This window comes from Herpailurus yagouaroundi, unplaced genomic scaffold, assembly GCF_014898765.1.
Source record: "Herpailurus yagouaroundi ecotype Mexico unplaced genomic scaffold, PumYag 222, whole genome shotgun sequence".
NCBI classification, from domain to species: Eukaryota; Metazoa; Chordata; class Mammalia; order Carnivora; family Felidae; genus Herpailurus; species Herpailurus yagouaroundi.
Window position 1 is genome coordinate 1,713,518 of NW_024412453.1, and position 22,485 is coordinate 1,736,002.

At 47.3% G+C, this 22,485-nt stretch overlaps 1 protein-coding gene across 1 annotated transcript in view; it reads right to left on the reverse strand.

The window, feature by feature from the left end:
* Nucleotides 1–19,203: 19,203 nt before the first annotated feature.
* HS3ST2 (heparan sulfate-glucosamine 3-sulfotransferase 2) overlaps nucleotides 19,204–22,485 on the reverse strand; it is a 94,837-nt gene continuing 91,555 nt past the window's right edge. Inside the window, exon 2 of the mRNA XM_040458776.1 lies at nucleotides 19,204–20,583. Coding sequence (XP_040314710.1) covers nucleotides 19,965–20,583 — 619 coding nt within the window. The 3' untranslated portion in view covers nucleotides 19,204–19,964. The remainder of the gene's footprint in view (nucleotides 20,584–22,485) is intronic.

A 22,485-nucleotide genomic window follows, 5' to 3' on the forward strand; every position in this document is an offset into this window, starting at 1 on the left:
GTCCCAGTAAACACTGAATTCACACAGGCACCACCTCCGGTTGCCCCAGGTAATAGGACTCTAGCTTTAGGATAATAACGTTATAATGAGAAAATGCAAATGACATGAACCGTAATTAGAGAAAGAGCGCGTGTGGCCCAGTGAGTGCTACCTTGGGGGAAGGCAGACCACATTTGAAGGCAGGAAGGGAAACATTTGTGCTATATACAAAAGTTACCTGGAGAGAACTGGGTATGGCATGTGGGTTTCTCCCACAGACTTTGGTTAAAGAAAAAGATAAAGGAAGGAATAATAAATCATACAGTTGCTTATCCACATGGACTTCCTTTTCTACCATCGGCTTGAAGTGTTTTCCTGGGAAAGCATGAAAGATCATCTTCATGGTGACACGTGGCTCTGTATTTGGCTTTGGTCACTGGGGTCACAGCGGATCTGGGATCTGAGTGGACCCTATAAAGTCAGTCCTTGCCTCTGCAGGCGGGGAAGGACCACCACCAGATAGCAATTTTGGCAATCTGCTGCTTAGATTTTTCTCCCTGTCCTTATTACCAGAGGGTTGGGTATGCCCCAGCAGAGTAATGGGAATTCACCAAGGGGTCAGAAGCTCTGGCTACTGACATTATTGTATCGATGTGGAAACTGAGGTTCAGAAAGCCTAAGTAATACATGTGCCAGACCTGGGGTTAGAACCCAAATGTTTCTGACTCTAGTGCAAGTACATCATTCCCTCTAGCCTCTTATGCACCTTAACCTTCAAGAGACCGAAGAGGGGCAAAGAAGATATAATGAATTGATTAGCAAAAAATGGCCACAGCCCTTCCCTTCTTTGAATCATTTTGCCTTGCAAGGTGACTCTGAACTTCATCCTATCAAGAGGCCCTTCGCCCTGCAGACCAGGCTGGCCTGGTTACTCACTGTAGAAGTGATGGTGTGTCAGCTCTCAGTCCTGGCCCCAGGGGCTTTTGTAGGCTTCCATTCATCTCTTGGATCCCTGCCACTACCACGTGAAGTAGCCCAGGCTGGCCTGCTGGAGGATGGGGAACCCCATGGAGTAGAGCTGAGGACCCCGGCCGACTGCACATGCATAATAAGATCAGCCAATGATGGCCCGGAGTAGCAGAACAGCTCAGCCAACCCAGGGACTCATGAGCAACATTTGGTGATTGTTTGTTACCACAGTTCTATTGTGGCAATAGGTAACAAACACAGAAAGCTAGGGAGACTCCATCCTGGAAAGATGCCCAGTAGAATATGGGACAGCAGGATGGTGACGTAGATTCGGCGGGTCACGAGGACTCTAGGAATCTGAGACCCCGTGAAGATTCTGCGCTCAGAGATGCTTAGGAGAAAATAGACTTAATTCAATGCCATCCTTGGAGACACTGCCCTTGGAGAAAGAAAAAGGAAACCAATGTTCTGCACCAGGTAGTTTGGGTTCACAGTTCCATCTGTCCTCACAGCCATCCCCACGGACGCCATTTGACAGCTGAGGGTGGGGGAGGAGGCATGCTCAAGGTCACATGGCTAGAAAACGGCAGAGTAGAGATTCTCATGCAAGGCTGATGAACCCCAAAGATCGCCTTCTTCTTCATCAATTCTGTATTTGCCACCTCGTCATGGAGCAGGTATTTATTATGCTCAGCCCTGTGCTCAGCCTGGGGTTTCCTGGGTGGAGGGAAGATGGTCTCTGCCCTCAGAACTGAAAGTCCATGGGAAATAAGATGTTTTGGATGCCATGAGTCGAGTCTATTCAGAGTGTGGTTCCTTCCGAGTAGAGAAACGCTGGGTCAGAGGCTTGTGGATTCAGGGAATGACTAATGGATGATGGTTTCCAATAACCCGATGCCTTTGCCTGCCCACCTAATTCCTTATCCTGACATGGGCTTGGGATTTGGACCCTGGTTATGGATTTAAGGCAAGATTGAATGCAGGGCTACTATTCTGTTGGGTTCTGGATTTGGCAGGGTTCTCAAATGGGTTATGAAGAAGGCTCTAGGGTTATACTTAGATTAGGTTTTGGCTTGTGTCTGAATTGGCCTGGGAATTGTTGGATCCTTGCCTGCCTTTGATTTTGGCGAGGCTGGGACCTAAGTTTTATGCCCCGTTATGTTCTGTACTTGACTTTGGACACTGGGGTCTTGGTTAAGCTGGGATCTTAACCAAGGTTTGATTGTTTTTTTCCTTCTCTTGCTCAAACAGCCCCTAACATCTCATCTCCTGGGAAGTCTTCCTCATCCTCATTACGTTTTTTTTTTTAATGTTATTTATTTTTGAGACAGAGAGAGACAAAGCATGAGCAGGGGAGGGGCAGAGAGAGAGGGAGACACAGAATCTGAAACGGGCTCCAGGCTCTGAGCTGTCAGCACAGAGCCCAACACGGGGCTAGAACTCACGGAGTGTGAGATCATGACCTGAGCTGAAGTTGGACGCTCAACCGACTGAGCCACCCAGGCGCCCCTCCTCATCCTCATTAGAAGAAGGCCATACTTTCTCCCTCACCCAGGGGTGGAAATGTAAAAGCATGCTCTGCATGATTCCTCAGCCTGTTTGTTACTTCTTCAAACAATTGTACCACCTCCCTGACCCTTGCTATTAGTGAGTCCCTTGTTAATCCATGTCCCGGAATCCAGAACAGGAGAAGTCTAAGCACAGATTCTAACTGTAAAATGCCAAAGTCGTCTTTTCCAAGAGCCTGTGACCACTGGGTTGAAGGAGTCAGGTGGTCACCTTCTGACTGGGCTGGGGCTAGCAACCTGAGAGCTGAGCAGACCTGGGGACCTGGGACACTTTCTTGGGTGGGTTTCTTTTTTGGAGGGTGGGGGCCCCAAGTAGAACAGTTTTTAGGTGCCCTATTTCTGTGGGGTCCAGACCTGTGGGTAGCTGTCTACCTCTGCTCAGTAAAAAGCCAAAGGACCAAATACAGGCTGACAGAAGTAAATTTCAAGATTCTGGGCAGGAGAAGACAGCACTGACAGAGATAGGACCACAGCTGGAAGCCACATTGAGAGAAGACAGAGGAGCAAGGAGATGGGAAATTTAATAATCACATTAAAAAATTAAACACCAGGCCCCAGTAGTTGTCGCTTTCCATCCGCTGAGATTCACAACACTTGACATCCAATTATAATTGTGGGTTCCTATAAAACAGCCCATTAACTGCAACTATAAATTATTATTGCCTATGTGGAGTAGGCTGCTGGCTTAGTAGCTGATACTGAAGATTATGGAAATTACTAACAAGCAACAATGTCTCTGTGAGTCCTCTGGCTCTATGCAAGATGTATGGACCTGGAGGAACCAAGACAGCTGCCTGGAAGTTTGGAACTACTTGTTCTGCCACAACATACAGCTGCCTTTGTATCTGGCGGAGGAGGGCTTCTTTCTCTCTGCTCCTCACATTTCCATCTGGTCACCTGCCACAGAAAGGAGCCTACGTGGCTGTGCCTGAAGCCCTGGAATACAAGCACATGCATGTACACCACCACTCACTCATGTGCACATGCGTGTGCCCACCCCCCCACACACATTGTGTAACTCCTGCCAACCGTTCTGTCTCTGAAAGAATCAACATAAGCCATGGATCCAAGGAAACACTTTCAAAACTTCTTTAAGAGCACAGTCCATTCTTGGGGCGCTTGGGTGGCTCAGCAGGTTACGTGTCAGACTTTGGCTCAGGTCATGATCTCGCGGTTTCTGGGCTCAAGCCCCGCGTGGGACTCAGTGCTGACAGCTCGGAGCCTGGAGCCTGCTTCAGATTCCTTATCTCCCTCTCTCTTTGCTCCTCCCCCACTCATGCCCTCTCTCTGTCTCTCAAAAATGAATGAACATTAAAAAAAAATTAAGAGCATATTCCACTCTGTTTTCAAGCCCTGAGTGAGCAACTCTGCTTTTTTCATTTCTCCTCTCTGGGCAGCTCTCCTTCCCTGGAAGGGGGAGGACGGGAGGAGCCAGTGGCCAAGGATTCTTCCCACCTTCAGCAGAGCTGGAGTGATCAGCCCTGTTGGAAATTTCTGTCAGTCTGTATGCATCCATTTTACATCTTCCAGGAACTCCCCAGAGTTTCTGAGTATCGGTAGTAGCTTTCTCTCTTTCCCGGCGCTAAGACTTTTGCTTTTTATTATTTCAGTCGTATTTGGGGAGAGGTAAACATATGTAGGCTAATTTCAGCCTCTAGGAAGCAGAAGCTGTCCATTGGATTTTAAAATTGGGTAAGATGTAAAAAACCAGCAAGAAGAGGGGCGCCTGGGTGGCGCAGTCGGTTAAGCGTCCGACTTCAGCCAGGTCACGATCTCGCGGTCCGTGAGTTCGAGCCCCGCGTCGGGCTCTGGGCTGATGGCTCAGAGCCTGGAGCCTGTTTCCGATTCTGTGTCTCCCTCTCTCTCTCTGCCCCTCCCCCGTTCATGCTCTGTCTCTCTCTGTCCCAAAAATAAATAAACATTGAAAAAAAAATTAAAAAAAAAAAACAGCAAGAAGAATATGTAACACTATTGACTGCCTTGCCAAACATTGGATGTGTATCATCACATCAATCTTGAGAAGTATAAGAGATAGGGACTATCATTACCAGCCCTTTTAACAGATGAAGAAACTGAGACGGAGAGTGGTCAAGATCACATAGCTGCCAAATGGCAGAGCCAGAGTTTGAACCCAGGTTGTTTCAACCCAAAGCCTGTCCTTGGAACCTAACCCTTGCTTTCTTTTGGTTAAAAACAGTCTTTCTTAATTACTGTCTTTTTATAAAACGTAGTGTCTTGCCACATCTCAAGAAAAGAAATGAATAGGAATAATTACATAAATCTTCCTCATTTTTCCTGGCTTAGGTCTGACACGGCCTTGATTTAAATTCTTGCATCTTCTGGTATCAGTGGCACCCCCACCCCCATCCCTGCTGCCACCTGCCCCTGTAATTTTTCTCTCCTTGGGCTTCAGAGGGAGCGCTTCCTGTCCATTCCTGGGTTTTAAAAAATAGAAGAGAGCCTGTTGGTCCTTGTTCAGTCTTTTTATCTCAGGGGAAGATGGGGAAGCTTGTATTTTTGTAGGTTTTTTGGTTTTTTGGTTTTTTTTGCTGGATTGGGGTTTTGGTTGCCTGCAATGAGTAGGAAGTGAGCTTCCGGGGGAGTCAGCATTGCAGGAGAGAAGTTTCCTGGCGGGCAAAGCAGTTTCCTTTCAGAGTTTATTTTGGCAGCAGAAGTTAGTAGGGCACTGCCCTCCCCTCTAAGTGCCCTCATTAGCAGCTCGCTGCGGAAATGCCTCCGCGTGGCTTGGCATGCTTTCCGGGGGACTTGCCAGGGCCGGCAGCTCCCTGGGCCCACGTCTCATGTCCTGAGTCCTGCCCTGTCCCTGTCACTCTGAGCTGGGGGCTCTTTGTGGAAATTCTGCATTAGGCTTGTTGCCTGGTAAGCTTGCCTGTCTGTCAGTGCTGATGAAAGTCTCCCCACCCCACACACCCTTTTTTTTTTTATTTTGCTGTGACCACTTCAACTGGGATTTCTGAAGAAGAGGAATTAAAAGCACGTGCTTAAATAATTACAATAAAAAGGCAAAATCAAAATTTCCTTTATAACAAGAAGAGAGACTGAATGGATAAATACCCGAAGGTATATCTGGCTAGCGGAATTATGGGTGATTTTTATCCTTTTATTTGCAGTTCTTCTGGTCTGAGTCGGGTATCTATTGCTTTTACTTAATGTTTTTTTTTGTCTTTTAATTTCAAAGTTTCAAACATACAGGAAATAACATAACAGACATCCAGGTACCCACCACAGAAATTTAACCAATGTTTGTATTTGCCCTATTGGTTGTAGATTTTTTTTTTTTTTTTAAGAGCATCTATTCCTTTTTGTAATCAAAGGCTTCACAACTCAGAGAAAGTGAATTCAGGGACCCCGTAAAGCCCTTCTGAAAATAACTTATCTTGACAGTGAAACAGGAAGCTAACCCTGTCACTGGGAGGCCAGGTACGTAACCTGGCTGTCCTGGGACCCGAATCAGATTTCGGGGCATCGTTGCTATTGTCGCAGCCCTCAGGAGGGAAGCTGGGGGTGCACGCACACCTTGGTGCCTGGGAGTTTCTCCCAATTCCAGAATCTAGTGACAGACACTCCCTGCCTTCCAGACCTCCCAGAGGTAGAAGGTGGGATCCACAGACTAGTATCCCTTAGCAGCTTTTTAATTATTTTTTGAAGGGGGATTTTCTCCTTTAGTACTATCTTTTTATAACAGCTTTATCAAAGCGTAATCATATGCAAAAACTCCCTGTGCATGTTTAATGCATAGTTTCATGAGTTTGGATTGTGTGCATATGCCTGTGACAGCATCACCGCAATCAAGATATAGGCACAGCTAACACCTCCCAAAGTTTCCTTGTGTCCCTTTGTGATTTAAAAAAACACACTAGTTAACAGAGGTCTACCCTCTTAGCAACATTTTAAAAACACTCTTGTATTATTATTATTATTATTATTATTATTATTATTATTATTATTTTAGAGAGAGAGAGCAGGGGAGAGGGGCAGAGGGAGGGAGAGAGTATTTCAAGCAGGCTTTACACTTAGCGCGGGGCTCGATCCCATGACCTTGGGATCATGACCTGAGCCGAAATCAGGAATCAGGGACTCAACCGACTGAGCCACCCAGGTAACCCTCTTAGCATCACTTTGAGTACACAATATGATGTCCTTAACCATAGGCACTATGTTCTACAGGGAATCTCTAGAACTTATTCATCTTGCATAACTGAAATTGTAGACTCCTTGAATAGCAACTCCCCATTTTCCTATCTCCACCCCTCACCCCCACCCCCACCCCCAGGCAGCTTTTTAGAAATGAGAAATGCACCGTGCTTGTCACATGTTAACGTGCACATGAGTCACCTGGGGATCCTGTTAAAATGCAGATTCTAATCCTGCAGATCTGGAATGGGGCCTGAGAGTCTGCATTTCTGCCAAGCTCCCAAAAGGCTGCTGATGCTGGTCTGCAGGAGGCACTCTGGGTAGGAAGGTCTCAGAGGACTTTGCATTGCCCCAAAGGAGGAGGCCATGCTAGTTGTAAAAGGCTGGAATCTGTTCTCATTGGTCCCACCCAATGTTGTACTGGTTTTTAAATCTTTTGAATATCACCCTGCTCCTGGAGAAAATACATTTTTTAAATTTTTTAATGTTTATTTATTTTTGAGAAAGAGAGGGAAAGAATGAGCAGGGGAGGGGCAGAGAGAGAGGGAGACAGAGAATCCAAAGCAGGCCGCATGCTGTCAGCGCAGAGCCCAACTTGGGGCTGAAACTCACAAACCATGAGATCATGATCTGAGCCGAAGTCGGATGCTTAACCGACTGAGCCACCCAGGTACCCCTCCTGGAGAAAATATTTGGCCACTAGAATGCTTTAGATATTGCTCACAGTTTTGAGTGCCCCAGTTCTCACAAATTATTGTCATTAATTCTTTGCATAGAACCCATCAAGGGAAACTCAAAGTATATTCAAGCTAGAAAAAAAAGGATAAATTTCTGTAACTTCCCAAAGCATTGCCCATTTTTGGTGTATCCCAAAGTAGGACGAATGTCTTGGTGTATGAGAGGATTTTAGGTCGTATATTGATAATTTCTTTAAAATGTTAATATTTGTTGGAATTTGAGTGATGTAAGTTTTGGGGACCCAACTCTATTCTTTCCATCTGAATTCTGAATCACCTGAGGAAAAAAAGAAGCCCAAGGTGGATGGGAGATTACAATGGCATCCTTATTATGATAAAGGCCAGACTGATACCTGATTCCTTAGCCTCATTCATACCCTCCCACATCACCCCCTAGCGGGCACCTTGGGAAGCACCCTTGAGGAGAAGAGTGAGGAACAGAGCCACTTGTGGAAGATTACTGCCTTATTCCAGTGCGGGTGTGTTGGGAAGGAGAAAGAGACAAAAGCTAGGATTTTAAAAATAAATGAGCTCCACCATTCAGGAAATTTGGACCAATGACTATGCCCACCCACCAGGTACATTCTTGCCACCTTTGGTAAGAGAAGAAAGGGTTGGCAAGAATCTAGGCATGTTTCAATTAAAAAAAAAAAAAAAGAACCTAGAAATGTTTCATGAAAATCCCATCTCTTCGAAACCAGAGGAATGGGGACAAAGACATCCCCTCATAGTGACAGTTGTGCTTTTGTATTTTAATTAATTCTGGTTAGTGGGACTGATTTTCCATCTATGACAGAAACATAAGGTTTCCTTTTAAAATAATTGTAGGTAAATAAAAAGGAGATGCCTAAAGTTTGGGAAACACAGGTCCAATTAATATTCCTTGAAATCTCAATGTCACATTTCGTCTTTACAAACTGCAGGGCCACTCGTTCTCATGTTCTCCATGAGGGACAGGTAGCTCTGGTTCATTTGTTTGACCAGTGGTCATGGTCTGATTCTGTTTCACTCAATAGAGAACATTTAGAATGAATAAACTAAGGCCCTTGATATATTATTGGCTTCGATTTCATGTCTATAAATCATTTATGGGTCAAGTCATATGATCTTAATAGTATCGATCCAAGGCTTTTAATTCTCCCTGTTTCTCCCTCTCCTTTTTCTAAATTCACTGTGAGACTCAGAAGGGTGGGTAGGATAGCAAATTCTGGGTTTTTTGTTTTTTTTTTTAGTGGTATAAAAGGAGACTGTCCTTCGACAATTTGACACAGTTTCTAAGTGAACTAGAAACACGTCCTACTGTCCTGGCAAACAGGGAGACCAGTATCCTTTTATCCATTGGATGTCAAGGTTATATTCACAAATACCAGGAGACAACATGAAACAGTCAAACTGGTTGGCTAAATGATGCCAGGTAGAATTAGCTAAATGTGACTTACGCCAAAAAAGGAAAACCAACATTTGGCAAAAAAAAAAAAAAAAAAAAAAAAAAAATCTTGGCATCCAAATAGGAAACATTAAATTACTTACTCAAAAGGTTCATTCACTCAGTTACCTGGGGGCCATTTTACTGCCGAATTTTCCAGGAAAGTTAATTGCTGTATGCTTGTACTCAAAACTGGAAATAGTCTCCAAATATGGTTACTTGGGGGGGATGAAAGCTCCCCCCACTAAAAAATTCCCTCAGAAAAGATGAAGTTATCTTAGATTTGAGTCGTTATTAAGTCTTCTCAGTAAAGGACATCCTTTAAATTACTTAATTTTGAACCATGACATATTGTTTGTACATCCTGAGGCGAATTCAGTGCTAATTTGAGATGTTGATATAGGTGGCTGGATGGACCTGGTCCGAGAGAAGGCAGGTAACACAGATGTAGTCATCATTCTTTGTGATATGAGCCCAAGGCGAGTGTTGAATGTATTCAAGCCATTGGAAGGTTATCTTACAAAGTGAGATGTTAGGTGGTTATGTTGATGGAATCATGACGCCCCCACTTCCCTACCAATGACCTGAAAAGTCAACCGTCCTAACGTCCTGGGAGTGGGTGTAAGGGACAGGGAGACAATTCCCCTGGTGTCACCACACACGGGTTCAAACAGTGGGACTCGACAGGCAAATAGGGCAGAGCGCTGTTAGGTTAACTCAAAACAAGGAAGGCCCTGATGCCAAAGATTAGTGAGAATTTGAATAATGTCATTTCATGATATGAGAAGGGGGGAAAGCAGTCTTGAAATCCATATATTTTCCCAGATGATGCCATTTTAAACACTTCTGAGTAACTAAAATAAATGAGACATTACAAGTAGCGACGTCCTCTAAATTCCTAAGAAGCTTATATTAGGTCGAACGGAATGAAATTGCCATTTTTGCAGGGCAAAACAGCAGTTTCACACGGTCCAACTTCATAAACTCAAGCTGACAAGACACTTTACAAATGTATGTTTGAGAAATGGTGGATTGTGTTCCTTATGAGCAAGCGCGTCTGCCGCGGGGTCACCCCACGTGCGGGCACATCCACCGCGGGGTCACCTGATGTGCAAGCACATCCGCTTCAAGGCAAAGACCTTGGAGGTTTCTAGCCACAAGAAGCTTAAGGCTGGGGCCATGATGACATTTCAGAGATTTAATGGGGCATTTGTTGAATTTTAATTAACTGAGGACCATTTGGGGAGACAGACTCAGCTCCGCCAGTTGTTTCACCAGCAATCCTCCTTCTAGAATAATCAAGCTTTTAGTTGTTTTCATTACCAATTATAAACGTTGTTCACTGTTTCCTCCGTTTCTTTAGTAGAAGTTCTTGCACGTGAAGTTGTTAGAATAGTTGTCTTTTCTATGCCCGCTAGTGACCTGAGTGGTGAATCCTTTGCCCACAGCTAATGCCAAAAGCAGATGACCAATGTTCCAGGAAGGATAAGGTGGTAATTATTCCCTCAGAATTCCTCAGACTTTATCCCTCTGTCGATTCGGACCAGTCATTATTGGCTGTTCTGCACAATATCCCCTTGATCTCCCATAGAATCTCCATGCTAGACTCATTATTCTGTATTCTTGCTATTTCTGTTTATTATTTTATATGAGAAAGACTAATATGTGGATTATCCCAGGACTTCCTGTAGAAGTAATTAACGAGGATCCGTTATGTTGACCAGCAGCTCTTAGGTAAAGATCTCCCTCAGGAAATTGATTCTCTGCTTTGAGGTCATATCATTAGATCACATGAAGCACGTTACCTATCAATTTTCCTCTTTGCCTTAACTCCTAAGAAATTCAGAGCTATATTTGAACTCAACACAGAAACTTTATCATATACTTGGATGTGATATCATATATGTAAGTACGTCATGTATCACACACATTTCTGGGTGTGATGCTATCTTCCTCTTGCTGAGTTGACTGTTAATATGGAATTTTATGTTGGTTCTTGCTGCTACTCTGCTCTCAGGATGTCGGTTTAGTTTCCAAGGGCAGGCTTAGGTCAAATCCTCACCCCTCTCTTGCTTTTTTTGTGACACACAAAACACAAGGATTTATGTCAAATTTCTTACTATTTCTCCATTTCTCAAGTATTAATATACTGGCCTTAAAACATGCTAGCTAAAGGGTGCCTGGGTGGCTAAGTCAGTTGAGCATCCTACTCTTGATTTTGGCTCAGGTCATGATCTCACGGTTCATGAGATCAAGCCCTGCCTCGGCCTCTGCACTGACGGTATGGAGCCTGCTTGGGATTCTCTCTCTTCCTCTCTCCCTCTCTCTCTGCCCCTCCCCACTCACGTGCACTCTCTCTCTCTCAAAATAAATAAACCTAAAAAAATAATAAAAGCATGCTAGCTAAAAGACAACACATAGCTGTTCCTCATTCCCAGACCTGATGACCTTTGTTGATGTCAAGTTCTTTCCAAAAACACAACTTAAATTTTAGTGTGACAGTAGAAAGTCTCTTCCTCATAAAAGAAAGGAATCTGGAGCTCGAAGTTACAGATTTGAGCCCTGGCTATGTGACCTTAGACAAGTTGCTTTAAAAAAAATTCTCTGGGCCTCAATTTCATCCCGCTACAAAACGGGAATAAAAATCTTAGTTTTTACAAAGAGAAAATGGCTGTTAAGTGTGTGAAAGGGACTTTGTCCCCTTAAATCAGTTTACAATTCATGCAATCATTATTCAGAGGCAGGAGAAAGACTGAAGCCCTGCTTGAACACCTTTGTTTCCTGGATCCTTTCCGTCTGCCATTTGACCTTTGTGTCTCCATGTTACCCCGAGTCCCCTTGCTCTGCCCCTGCCCAAGGGCCCGAACAGCTGGAGCCTCTGGAGAGAGGGTTCAGGGCCCTGAAGGTGGCACGAGGTGCCTCTGAAACCCTCTGAGGGGCCTCGAGCTGAACCCCGGGAGGGCTGGGTTTATCTGGATGCAGGGGGCTTTGCTACAGATGCCCGGCCTGGAAGGAGGGCCAGCTCCGGACTGAAGAGCAGCCACAGCCACGCTGTAAACGCGTCCTTTGCTCCAGGCCTGGAGAGCCCTCCCTGGAAGCCTGAGGGCAGGACTGAAGGCCCATCAGCAGGTGGCGAGATGCCAGCCTTGCCGCGATGTTGAGCGCACGTCAGTCAGACCGATACCCGCAGACGAGCGCCAGGCGAGCTGTGCCCACAAAGCAGGTGTCAGTCAGCCATGATCCAATTAGCCGTGTGTAGTCAGTCATGTCCCAGTCAGACGGGGATCCGCTAGGCACACGTCAGTCACACAGACTCCTCTCCAGTCCTTCGAGGCACACGGGGATAAAATAAATGTCGGCCACACGCATGCCCATGGCGTGCATTTCCACCCAAAACTCCACTGAGTGAGGAAGGGGTGCAAACCATGTGCCCCCGGCAGCATGCAGGAGCAGGAGGAAGGATGTCCTAGGAATAAAGAAGCTGCCGGAAGCCTTTCTGTCCTCCCCTGCTTTTCTCTTGCCAGTTTTCGTTCATGTTCTGGTCCCTTCTTCAGCAGTCTGAGTGCCTGTGCACAGGGGATGCGGATGCCAAGGGGTGGGGGCAAAGGCCTCTTCCTCAGACACCGGGTTCTGAAGTCAACAGGTCACGTGGCAAAGGCAAAATCACCTTGAGAAAAACCCTCAATCCAACATTGCCACTTTCCCCTCCCATTGCTGCCGTGGATTTCTGTTCATTTACGCAGCGGGTGTCTGAAGAAGTAGTTGGCTTGCATGTCGGGGCCATAGAGTAAAAAAAATATAAGTAATCATCGACATGAGAATTGCGATCAGTGAAGCCGAATGCTTACATTGTGGTGGGGAAGTAGGGCTGGAGGGGATAGAAGGTCCTTGGCGCCCTGGTGGGGTCACCGTAATATATGCTCATGGAGCAAAATGGCAGACAAAACTGCTCACGCTGTTTAAATCCCCCCCCCACCCGAGATAATATAATTGAATTTAGGTGAATTAAATGCTTGTAATGACGTGACTCCTTTGCATCATCACATGAAATGTAATCTGACCCGTCACAGAGGTGTGAGAAATACGCTCAGCCTGGTGCCCGGAGCTCAGATACTGGGCACTGTGTCTGGATAACAGACTCCAGGGCCTCTGACTTATTCTCTCAGGTGTTTCCTGGCTAGAGAGGCAGGGAGACGAGAGATGATCCGTTCGTGTGGCAGGGCCGGCTAGTACTGACTCGTTAGCGCTGACTGTGCAGCCTTTGGAGAGAGGAGGCATCACGTCCATAGCTTGAAGTTGCCCAGGGCGAGTGCATTCACACCAGGGAAATAGCAAATGAGGCAGATCGGCTGTCCCCTCCCTCACTTCCCTCCGACAGCCAGTTTACTAGCTGGGGATGAGGGCAGGGAGAAGGTGGTGCTGGGGGCGTTTGCCTTGAGAAGTCAAGTGGAGGGGACAGGAAGACAAACGTGGAGGTCTCAGATGTGAGAGATACTAGCAGATGGCTTTAGGAGGTTTTGAAGATGGTTGGAAAATATTGGGACTCTAAGAGACAGTTTTTTCAAACAGTTGGAGTTTCACTGTAACAGAGACTGTTATTTGCCTCCCAGCACCCACTCTGCTTCTCCTTTAGCATTGAAATCCTGGGTTGTCCAGGAAGGTTGTCCAGGAGGCTACATTTTCAGGCTTCCCTTTCAGCTAGAGGTGATCAGTGAGATATAAATTACTGGTAGGATTTCTGGGCAATCTCCTCAGAGTTGACTTGGTTAGGAGGAGTGTTTTCTTCTTCCTTTTAACTGGAACACAGATGCGGTAGCTGGTGCACCAGCATCCATCTTGGGCCATGGAAGATAAAAACCATGGACTAAAGATGATGTGGCAGAGAGGAGGAGCCTAAGTCCTTGATAACAAAATGGAGCTGCTGTGCCTGCCTGTCCAGCTCCAGATTTCTTTCTTTTTTTATTTTAATTTTTTTTAATGTTTATTTTTGAGACAGAGGGAGACAGAGCACAAGAGGAGGAGGAGCAGAGAGAGAGGGAGACACAGAATCTGAAACAGGCTCCGAGCTCTGAGCTGTCAGCATAGAGCCCAACGCAGGGGTTGAACTCACAAACCGTGAGATCATGACCTGACCCGAAGTCAGGGGCTTAACTGACTGAACCTCCCAGGCGCCCCAAGATTTCTTTCAGTGACCTTTCTGAGAGAATAAATCCCTAATTTGTTGAAGCAATGGTTGTCAGTATAAGGAAGTCAGAGATAATTTGTAAATGATACATTGATATTTCCATTTCACATTAGGAAAAAGAAATAAAGTTCTAAGTTGTTTTGGCAGCTGAGGTACAAATGTTCCCTCCTTCCTTCCTCTCTTCCTTCCTTCCTGATAAAAGCAACATGTCCTCCTTATTTATCAGAAAGCCAAGTGTATCAAGCAAGAGCCAAGTTCATTGTCAAGATGTGAGGAGCCCCACGGGGGCACCTATTTATCCATCTGGTTTGGTTCTTCAGATTTCCAGTGCTGGGCTTTGGGAGCTGACTGGTGGTTTCCCTTATCTGGGAAAGGCCTGGGTCTGCATTTCTGCCCTTAGTATCAAGCAGGCAGGTGTGAGATCCACTCTGAATTGGTGGAAAAACAGAGTAGCTTTGGAACCAGGGTGTGGTCGGGATGGGTCCAATCCAGTGACCAGAATTTAGCCCGGTGCTGTTATTCCTTGGCCCCACTTGTCCCCACCCAGAAAAACCATGCGCTGGGGGCATTTCAGACTGGCCTAGAACACTCTTCTCCAAAAGACGAATTCTTCCTCACCCTTTAAGGCTTGGCTCCCTTGTCACTTCCCCTGGGAAAGTCCCTGCTCTTTCTCCCTCGTCATGCAGTGTCAGATTATTACCCTAGGTAGTGATTTTTTGCTTATGTGTCTTTCCGCCTCATGAGTCTGAGCACTCCAGGAGGGGGCAGATAGGAAGCCCAACACAACCGTGTATCTTCTGTGCCTGGCTGGTCCGCCTAGAGTGTTCAGGAAATTAGGTGGCGTGAACGAAATCCCGCTGACGATTCACTTGTTTGTACTTCATCTAGTAGGTTCTTCACCCCAAATTTGAGGAATGGTCCACATTGTGCCACTCTTGTTCCTGGGGGACGTAACATGATCAGACCTGTGGTATCTAATGAGAAAGTTGAACTTTATCCAAGAGGCCATGAGATTTGCCATAAGCAGGAAGGGGCGGGAAGGAGCTCAATCAAAGGAGCTCATGTCCTTTATGGAGTCTTCGCTGATTCCATTCAGTTCCTGCACCGGCTTCAGTTACTGTATTTGCCTCGCTCTCTTGGGCCTCGCTCGTGCGATCTGCTCCAGGGCAGCTTCCGGATAGCAGCAATCAGGGATGTGGCACCCCCGTTTTCTAGAGGGAGAAACAGAGCACAGGGAGCAGAAAATAGCTTGCGTGAGGTCCCAGAGTAAGAGAGCAGTGAGCTAGACCTAGAACTCAGGCTCTCTCTCTCTCTCTCTCTTTTTTTTTAAGTTTATTTATTTGTTTATTTAAGCTCCACACCCAAGATGGGGCTCGAACCCACGACCCCAAGATCAAGCGTCGCACACTCTTCCTGAATGAGCCAGCCAGGTGTCCCAGGCAGCCCATGCTCTTAACCACCGTACTCAACATCCCGCATTCACTACACGTGGAAATAGTACTTGCTTCACAGAGTTGAAAAGATATGGCGGGCACAACAGCTGCCACACCAAAAGCATTCAGTCAGTGTTGGCTGTCCCTACTCCTCACTCTCCTTTGGCAAGCACTCAGTTGAATAGTTTTGAGTGTTAATAAGCGTGAACGAGGTTACTGGGAAAGAGACAGGCACACACGTGAGCATGCGTCCACAGAGACACGTGCATGCGCATACCAGAGAGACCAAATGTGAAGTGTGGCCATCACAAAGCTCCAGGACACCAGGAGAGATCGGGCGGCTCCTCAGAGACAGGGCAGGGCAGGCAGCCAGCAGAATTGAAAGCGTCTTGGATGTCTCCGTGCTAATTCCAGGAGCATGCTCGGCCAGGGAATCCCGGTGAATGGGAGCAACGGTGGTCAGGGCCGCCTTGCATGATTGTGCCATCTGTGTCCTCCTACACAAGGATATTAGGGGGTGGGGGAGAGTGGGGCCGATATCCTGTCTGCGCTGCATTTGCTATACATACTGTGCACCTGAAAGGCTGCGTCCACCCCACCCTATTCTCGCGTATCTGCCAAGGGGAGTAACTTTTCTAGAACCCACAAAGATGCCGTATGAGCTGGTAACGGCAATAAGAGCCCAAGAGACCTAAGTGATCCCAGGCAGAAAACAGAGCCTTAGGGAGAGCATCCACACTTGGGGTTAAGCAGCAGTCAAAAAGGCTGGTGGTTAGGGGACAGAGCCCCAGGAGTCCATTTACTCAAATGACTGTTAAGTGCCTACTGTATGCTGGGCACCACGCTGAAGAAGGTGGACCTGGACTGCGCTTTCAGGGAGCTTACAGGTCCGTGGAGGAGCCAGACGTCAAACGAGGAAACTAATACATAATGTGAAATAGTGCTTCGTGTCCTAACGGAAGGCAGCAGAATGAGAGAGTGGCAGGGGAGAGGGAGGGTAATTCTACCCAGAACAGAGAAGGGGATGTTGGGAAGGAGCCCACGGTGATGTCTGGAAGGTCAGCCCTTTAAGAGGAATAAGCTGGTGTTGGAGTTCAGGGTAAGATCCAAGTAACAGATAGTAAATGGTCAGAACCAAAGAAAGGCAACCTAGGGAGGACTGAGTTCTACCCAAAGGGTTGTGAGAAAGTGGTACCGCGACCCTTGCACAACCCCAGGGGGCATCATTCATAATACGAGGAAGCTATGAGTAGGCAGGATGTTGCGACTCAAATGGAGGAGGCCTGTCCTGCCTGTGGCCCGCTTTCCTCCCAGGAGACTGAATGTTTGAGTAGACAAAAGCCAGGCCAAATAGGACAATGGAACTCTGAGCCGCCACTTCTGTAGCAAAATGATCAGGACTTGGTCCACGACGGCCCGCACTCCTACTTTTTCTGTCTGGGCTTCCAACTCAGAACCAACCAGAAGAAAATCAAATCTCTCTGCAAACCAATTACATCGGTTGCCCCACTTCTAGTTAGCTAGCCTGCCTCCAGCTTCCCCATGCTGACAGCCTCCAGTCGGGGCACACCTGGGGTCTTCCCAAAGCAGGACCCCTTGCTCTGCAAGCTCTGTGTCCCTAGGCTCTATTCTCTTTTGGGAGGGTCTTCTTGGATTGCAAGACTCCCTTAATGCTTGAGTGGGAGGCAGATACGGGGCAAATCATGAGCACTCGCATGGAATGAGCCTGGTGTTCTAGAATTGCCACATACCCTGGACCGTTAGAAGCACGCGCGCGCACACACACGCCCAGAGGCGGCTTTTTGGTCTTAGACTGAACAAACTTCATGTACTTAAACTACTAATTTGGAACTTGTGCAAGTCTGCCCTGGAGCACCCCGGGCAAAAGGGTACATTTGCACTGGATTAAAAATCAGAGTTTGCCGAGCAGATGCATGTACGCCAGATTTCACTCATTTCAACTGGGATTTTTGAGGTACTTTAGCCTCCTTCATTTGCATACAATGATTGATATGCTAATTACAGTAGACTCTGACCTATTCATTAGTACTTAGAGCATACTTACTCCCAGCGGCCTGGGAATGCTTATGACGGAGAGGAATAAGGCTGCACTGGGGCCCACAGAATTCAGAATTTTTGTCTGCTTTGACGAGACTCCCACCCCCAATAGGGATAAAAAAGCCAGACTTACTCTTTCTTGGGTGTTTCCTTTGTGTCCCCCGTGTAAGTCTTTCCCTTTGGACACAGCTTTGGCCACCACGTGGTGCAGGATCACGGGACACCAAACACTCGTGGATGGGGAAGGTATAAGGGCAGTTCATTAATGTCCACATACAGCCGATCCATCCTTCCTCTGGTCACTGGAGGTTCAGGGCCCCAGCTTCTGGGTGGTGGCAGCTCCCAGGACTGGCTCCTTGGTACCACTGGGTCTCAATCATTTGATCTCCTTTAAGATGCTTGGGACAGGAAGATGGGCCAAGACTCGGAACTAAGGTCTTAGGCTTTGTGTCCTCCAGCCTTGTAAATCAGACTCTCATTTCCAGGAAACGTGCACCAGGCCCAACAGAACAAAGGCCAAGTGGCTTCTGGAGGTTCAGCGATCCTTCTCAGCTTACCTGTGAGTAACTCTGCAGCTATCTGGGAATCGTGTCCCAGAAGTATAGTTGTCTGGAGCATTCCTGCCCATGTCCCCAGGCCTCCAACATCCATCCACCCACTCACACTTTCATCCATCAAACATTTGCTGTGTGCTGTATGTTGGCAAGATACAACCTTGACCCTCGAGAAGCCATGGTGCACGGTGGGGCATTTCTACAAATAACACTAATCTAGTGTGATAAAAGCTGTAATTGAGACGTGTGCAAACTACCAAGTGAACACAGAAGAGTGAGCAGATAACTTGGTTGGGGAAGGCTTCATGGATATCAAGCAGGTGACACTTGAGTGAAGTCTTATGGAAGCTTCCATTAGCTGGAGACATGGGGTAGGGACAGAGGTTAGGGAGAAGAAGTATTCCAGGCAAAGGCTGAAGAGAGTTAAGAAAAGGCATGGAGTTGTGAGAGTTGGAACAGAGCGAGAGGGTAGAGAAGGGGATGATGCAGAAACTAGTTGGGGTTGTCTTGGGCCCCACGCTGGAGGATTTGAGCTTTATTCTGAGGTCCCAGTACACACCCGAGGCAGGGTTGGGAACTCACACGCCAACAGGGGCCAGGCAGAGCATGTCCATCAGGGAGGTGGGCCACGTGGGGACTGAAGCTTGGCGGAGCACAGGCTTCATCCAAAGGCAGCAACGGACTGTTGCCAAGTTCCCGTTAAAAAATAAATGGAAATCCCTATTTTTATATGAACACTCCCAAGTTTCAAATGTTGGAGATTGCTCCAAAATATCATGCTGGCCAAGTAAAAACATCTGACATCCCATCAGTCCCTGGGCTTCTAGTTTGGCACTTCAGATACACAGCTTAAGCAGAGAGCTGACAGACTTCTGTTTCAGAAAGAGACTGTCTGCACAGGTCTCCACATGATGTTTCTGCAGCAGCCTCTGCCAGCAAGAACCTCCTCTCCCCATTCCCCACCTTCACGCCCTTGCTTCTTGTCCACGTGGTCTGTGCATCCCTCGCTGCCCTCCCGGAGCGTGCCCGCCCCCCGCCCCTCTCCGGGACCCTCCTCAGCACTGACCCCTCGTCTTACACAGGAGGAGCCGAATGAATGAGCTGTGCTCCAGGCCTGGCTTACAGAGAAGAGCCCAGCATTAAGGACACGAGAGAGCCATATTTATTTCACATGGACAAGCATGATTCCTTCGCATGCTGAACATGAAAGCTCGCGTGAGGCAAGTACCCGTAACAGCAGAATTAATGTGCTTTTGTCCATGGGGAGCAGGGTGGGTCACAAAGTGGTTTTTCAAAGACAGTTACCCTTCAAGCAGAGTGGAGACCACAGGCTTTGAAATCTCTGGTTTATTTCATCATCAGAGGGTCTGTCTCCTAGGAGTGGCCAGGGAGTGCTTCGGGCTCTGCAATGTCTCGATGAGCGGCTAAGGTCAGGAGGAAGAGGATGGTCTCCTATCCCACCCCCCAGGGAGGCTAGGGAGAGTGAAGCTCAGAGGGGAGGTACATGCCACTCGAAATTAGCAAGCCCCCTCCGGGGTGGACAGTGACAGGGGCAGACTGCTGTGTCTGCAGCAACAGAACCATCACCACTTACAGGATCTATCATAATCAGAAGATCTGCTCTTAAAGCAGTTTCCCAAGGCCTCTCGTGGGCAGAAGGGAAATGTTCGGAATGGACTGGCCATGCCAGAAGCAGGTCAGCTTTGCCTGGACAGACTGGGGAGAGCGAGTGGCAGGGACCCCCGGTCTCGTGGCCTTAGCTGGGCTTCCCAGTTCCAGGATGATGGAACCCGAGCTGGGAGAGGGGGCTGGAGCGTGGGTCTGCCGGGGGCCGAGGCTCACAGGCTGGACGGGCAAACCCCACGGAGGAGACGAGGAGGAGCCCTTGCATGTCGGTGGCTCACTCCCACCTGAAGTCCTGTCCAACAGTTTCATAAAATTTAATATTATAAGGTCTATAAAATTCCCGCAGCTGGTCTATCACTTCAGGGTCGATCTGTACATGAGTTCTGCCTTTCGATTTGCCCAGGCACCGAGGCAGGAGGCTCGATTCTGTTTTTCTCAAGCAAGGGAAGCCTTTGGTCTTGTTGAAGTAGAAGTGCTTGTCCGTGATGAACCTCTTGATGCCCAGAAAGTCCTGGACCCGGCCCATCTCGCCGGCCGGGTCGGTGATGAGGCGCTCGCCGCTGACGAAGTGGATCTGAGCCAGGGGGAAGTACCGCAGCCAGCTCTCCAGATGCAGCACATACATGCCAATGCGGATGGCGTTCCATGACACGTCCACCTGGCCCAGCGTGCGGTTGCGGAACGAGAGGCCCTCGAAGGTGGGGATGTCCGGCTTCTTGGAGAGCGTCTGCGTGTAATCCGAGATGGCGCGGGTCACCGGGTTCCGCACGACCACGATCAGCTTGGTGTCTCGGGACATGTTGAAGATGCGTCGGGGGGCCTCCTGGGTAACGAAGTAGCTGGGTGTCTTCTCCAGAGTGATCTGGCTCTCGAGGGTCCGGGGCATCAGGCTCCTGTGGGGCAGAAGCAGCGCAGGGTCAGATCATTTCCCTACACCCTGCTCCCTAGTGGAGCCCCCCCCCCCGCCCCCCCGACCTCCGTGCCATTGGAGGTCCGCCTGCATTCACCTGGTAAGGAACCCACTTTAAGAACTAGTCTTTCAGCAGGCTTGACGTTTACAATAGTCTACCACGGCCTATAATCGCTACGCTGTATTAGATCTCCAGTGAGGGACCCACTTCAACTCATGCTGGTTGTTTAAAAAAATCTTTAACAGGTTTGCTTTCAGAGAGGAAACAACCTAATGTTCATCAGTATGGGTTAAATAAATGATAGAACAGCCAGTTAATAGAATCAGGTGGATCTGTGTGTACAAATAGGGAATGAGTTCCAAGGTACGGTGTTAAATAGGCAAGATATAGCACATTCACCTCAGGAAGGATACACAAGAAACAATAAAAACAGTTGTTTCTGGGGGGAGTCTTGAGGTGGGGGCAGAGTGAGAAGGTCAGGGATAAGTGTTTTTTTTTTTTTTTTTTTTTTTTTAAGTAGGCTTCACCCCAGTGGAAAGCCCAGTATAGGGCTTGAACTCATGACTCATGACCCTGAGATCAAGATCTAACCTGAGATCAAGAGTTGGACACCTGACTGAGTCCCCAGGTGCCCCAAGAATTACTTTTTGTCTAAAAAGCAATTTTTATTTTTTGTATTTGTATTTTATGCTACTTGAAAATTTTAATGTCGTTTATTACATATTCAAAAATATATTTAGTAGGAAGCTACTAAATATTATTCCGGTGAAAGATAGTTCTCCAAATATATTAAGAAAACCTTTTTGGGGCAAGTCTTGTATGAATAACATTTTAGAAATGCCTTCTGATGTCTTTTTCTGCTGGAACACATCTGAAATACGTCCTCGGTATAAGCCTGAAATAGCACGGAACTCCAGTCCTGTCGTGCCCTCAGCAGGAAGTCAGGTGATGCAACCTCTTGCTCCCTTACTTTTTAATTTCCTGGTTGTGCTTAAGACTTTAAGGGATGATGGTGGGAAGCTCTGAAGTCTCCTTCCCAGATGTGTCTCCTTCAAGCCTTGCTGGAGGGGAACACCCTTGGCTCCCAGTTTGTACTTCTTTCTGAAGGTCGTGTTTTGCACATTAGACCACCCAAAGAATTTTTTTTAAAAATGCAGATGTCTGGGACCCGTCTTAGATGAACTAATGAGAAATTTATGGGGTGGGTACTTTTCAGAAGCTCTTCAGATAGTTCCAGTGTGGAGGCAGAGTTGAGAACCACCACCTCTTTTCCCCACCGTGACTCAACAACCCCCAAAGCATTCATCATCTTCACCTTCCTCTGGCTCACACATTCCTAGTTCCTGGTCTTCTTCCCAGGTCCCATCATCATCTCCATCCAATCACCCAGCTTCACAGTTCTTTAACCCAAGTCTCCATTTTTCTCCTTCCGTTTGGCAGCTCCTCCTCATGGCCATACCTTGGGTCTTTCATTGGAATTGACCTAGTTCTGAAATGGTTCTCTCTGAAATTCCACTCTAGTACCATGGGATGGGCCAAATGGTGACCCTCTGAAAGACATGTCCACTCAGAACCTCCGAATGTGACCTTATTTTTGGAAAAAGAGTCTTTGCAGATAGAAGTTAGTTAAGGATCTCGAGATGAGGCCATCCTGAAGCCGGTGGGCCCTAATCCAATGAGCAGTAAGTAGCCTTACGAGAGACAAGCAGGGGTGAAGAGAGAAGGTAATGTAAAGACGAAAGCAGAGTGCGGAGTGATATACGTACAAGCTGAGAAATGCCAAGGATTCTGGCAACCACCACAAGCTAGTCGTTTTAAACCACCCCGTCTGTGGTCATGTGTTATGGCAGCCACAGGAAACTAATACAGGCTGTACCCTTATTT